The sequence below is a fragment of the Ostreococcus tauri genome (assembly GCF_000214015.3).
Source record: "Ostreococcus tauri WGS project CAID00000000 data, contig chromosome 02, whole genome shotgun sequence".
NCBI classification, from domain to species: Eukaryota; Viridiplantae; Chlorophyta; class Mamiellophyceae; order Mamiellales; family Bathycoccaceae; genus Ostreococcus; species Ostreococcus tauri.
This window is the reverse complement of record NC_014427.2, coordinates 984,934-987,419: the sequence shown is the minus strand read 5'-3', so window position 1 is coordinate 987,419 and position 2,486 is coordinate 984,934. Positions and strand designations below refer to the sequence as shown.

General features: G+C 59.9%; 2 protein-coding genes across 2 annotated transcripts in view; one reads left to right on the top strand and one right to left on the bottom strand.

Moving 5' to 3' along the window:
• The window catches only part of OT_ostta02g05050 (unnamed product), a gene marked incomplete at both ends in the record, with an annotated part of 852 nt that extends 413 nt beyond the window's left edge, over positions 1–439 (bottom strand). Inside the window, one exon of the mRNA XM_003075277.2 lies at positions 1–439. This exon is cut by the window's left edge and continues 413 nt beyond it. Coding sequence (XP_003075325.2) covers positions 1–439 — 439 coding nt within the window.
• A 235-nt stretch (positions 440–674) lies between these two features.
• On the top strand, positions 675–2,153 carry OT_ostta02g05040 (Na+/H+ antiporter NhaA; the record flags this gene model as incomplete). Its single annotated transcript, XM_003075276.2, has 1 exon — positions 675–2,153. The coding sequence occupies one exon, from the start codon at positions 675–677 to the stop codon at positions 2,151–2,153; it is 1,479 nt and encodes a 492-aa protein (XP_003075324.2).
• Between the last annotated feature and the right edge of the window lie 333 nt (positions 2,154–2,486).

Here is a 2,486-nt window from a genome sequence, read left to right as displayed (position 1 = left end):
CGAGCCGCACGAACAACATCGGTTGCCACACGAACCTCACCGGTACCAACGTCGTGAGGTACATAAGATTCCAAAACGCGTTCGCGCGACTTCCCCGCGGCGACCGTCTTCGCAATATCAACAGCAACGTGTTCGCCTCAACCAACCCGTTTCGACACGTCTCCATCGCCCGCTCCGGTCGTCTCAGCACGTGTGCGAGCAAAACGGACGTCACTGCGTGATGAATCAACACCAATCGAGCCCCACCGGGCACCGCGCGCGGCCACAGTGCGATCCATAAAAAATCTAACGCGATGTAACCGAGGAAAACCTTCGTCACCAATAAACCATCCACGCGCTCGAGCAAGCCGAGCGCGCACAGGGCGGATAGAGCGAACAACGCGGGAATATTCGCGACATCGTGCGTCGCCACGCACGACGTCGAGGCGTCGCGCGACATGATCGATGAGGACCGCGTGACCGCACTGTGCGGGAAACGCGTCGAAAAAGTAACGAGCCCGCGCGTCCAATATTATACCACACGTACGACTATCTATACCAAACAAAACCGTCACCTGCATTAACCGTTTCTGAACTTCTGGAAAACTCCTTGATGGTGATTTGTGTCGTTAACTGCGCGTAGGGTCCCTCAGGGCGATGGCAACTCGCGAACGCCGCACTCACGCGCGCGCGCGATGCGCACCCTCGCTCGAGCGCCCGCGGCGCGATGTGTCTCCATCCAACGCTCTCGTGACCGTGACGTCGTGAAGAACGCGCGCGTGGCGACGCCGCGAGCAACGATTGTTCCGAGAGGTTTTCGACCCAACGCTCGTGCCTCGTCGCGCGCCGGCGTCGTCCTCGATCGCTCGCGCTCGACAGTGGTCGCGAAGTCGTCCTCGAGCGATGAAGCTCCCAGGTTGACCCGCTCGAAAACGTTCACGGAGACGTTCATGACGGGCGTGGACGTGCGCGCGGCGCTCGATGCCGGGTTCGGGAGCGTCGCGCTGCTCGGCGCTACGGCACTGTCGTTGATGCTGGCGAACAGCGCCGCAAGCGGGGTATGGGCTTCATTTTGGCACGCCCACATCGGTCCGGCCGCGCTCGGGTTGAACATGTCGTTGCATCACTGGACGAACGAGGGTTTGATGGCGCTGTTCTTTTTTGCCGTCGGGCTGGAGATAAAACGCGAATTCGTCCACGGGTCGCTGAAGAGCATTAAGCAGGCAGCGCTGCCGTGCATCGGTGCTTTGGGGGGTATGATCGTACCGATGGGGGTGTATTTGGCGCTGAATAACCCGGCGATGACGGCCTCGGCAGTGGTCGCCGGATGGGCCATTCCGATGGCGACGGATATCGCCTTCGCCATGGGTGTGTACAATTTTTTCAAGAATAAACTGCCGGGCGGCGTCGCGGCGTTCCTATTGACGCTTGCCACCGTGGATGACCTCGGTGCGATCGCCGTGATCGCGGTGTGCTTCGCCAAGTCGTTGACGATGTCTTACATCGCTGGGGCGGCGGCGGCGACTGGGGCGCTCTTCTTGGCGTGCAAGAAGGAAGTCACCAACATGGCCGTCTACGCCGGTCTAGGTGTCGCTCTTTGGTACTGCCTGTTGCAGGGGGGGATCAACGCCGATGTCGCGGGCGTGATCGCGGCGTTTGCCGTGCCCGGGAACGCGCCGGCGCCAGCTGGGAGCGACGCGACGCCCGAACACGAGGGCGGAGAGCCAACGCTCTTGGATCACCTCGTGCACAAGTTCGCCCCGCTCTCAGCGTTGGTCATAATGCCTCTGTTCGCATTGGCGAACACGGGCGTGCCGCTGGACGCGAGCATGATAGGCAAGGTGTTCACCGAACCCGTCGGCCAAGGCATCATGTTTGGCTTGCTCTTGGGTAAGCCCGTCGGCATCGCGGGCTTGTCCTGGCTGGCTGTCAAGGCCAAGGTGGGAACGCTCCCGAACGGGATGAACAACGTGCACTTGCTCATCGTCGGCTTACTCGGCGGTATCGGTTTCACCATGTGCTTGTTCCTCGTCGAAATGGCACTCGCGGGTAACGCGGCGGCGGCGAACACGGGCAAGCTCGCCGTTTTGGTCTCGTCCACGCTCGCGGCACTCATAGGCGCCGGGTGCATGGCTCGACTTCCCGACCGAGACGCCAAGTTGAAGACGGCGTAATAAGGTTAAAAGGTTTCTTACTTTTTACGGACCGTCACAGGCGGTCCAACATGTGTCCATTAATAACAATCGCGACTATCATCGCGTACTCTCGTCGTTGCACGATGTCGCACGCGTCGATGACGACTCTATACTTTGCGCAAATCTCGAAGCAAGCTCGAATGCGCCATCGCTCGGATATACCGCGAAAGGATCCCACTGATCGACCTCGGCTCGCATCGATTCCGGGAACAGTCCCCAGAACAACGCGCCACGAAGTGAGCTTTCGGTGTCGTCTAAATTCCGCTTCACCTGCGAAAATACGCCCCTATAATAATTATTAACTCCACGTTC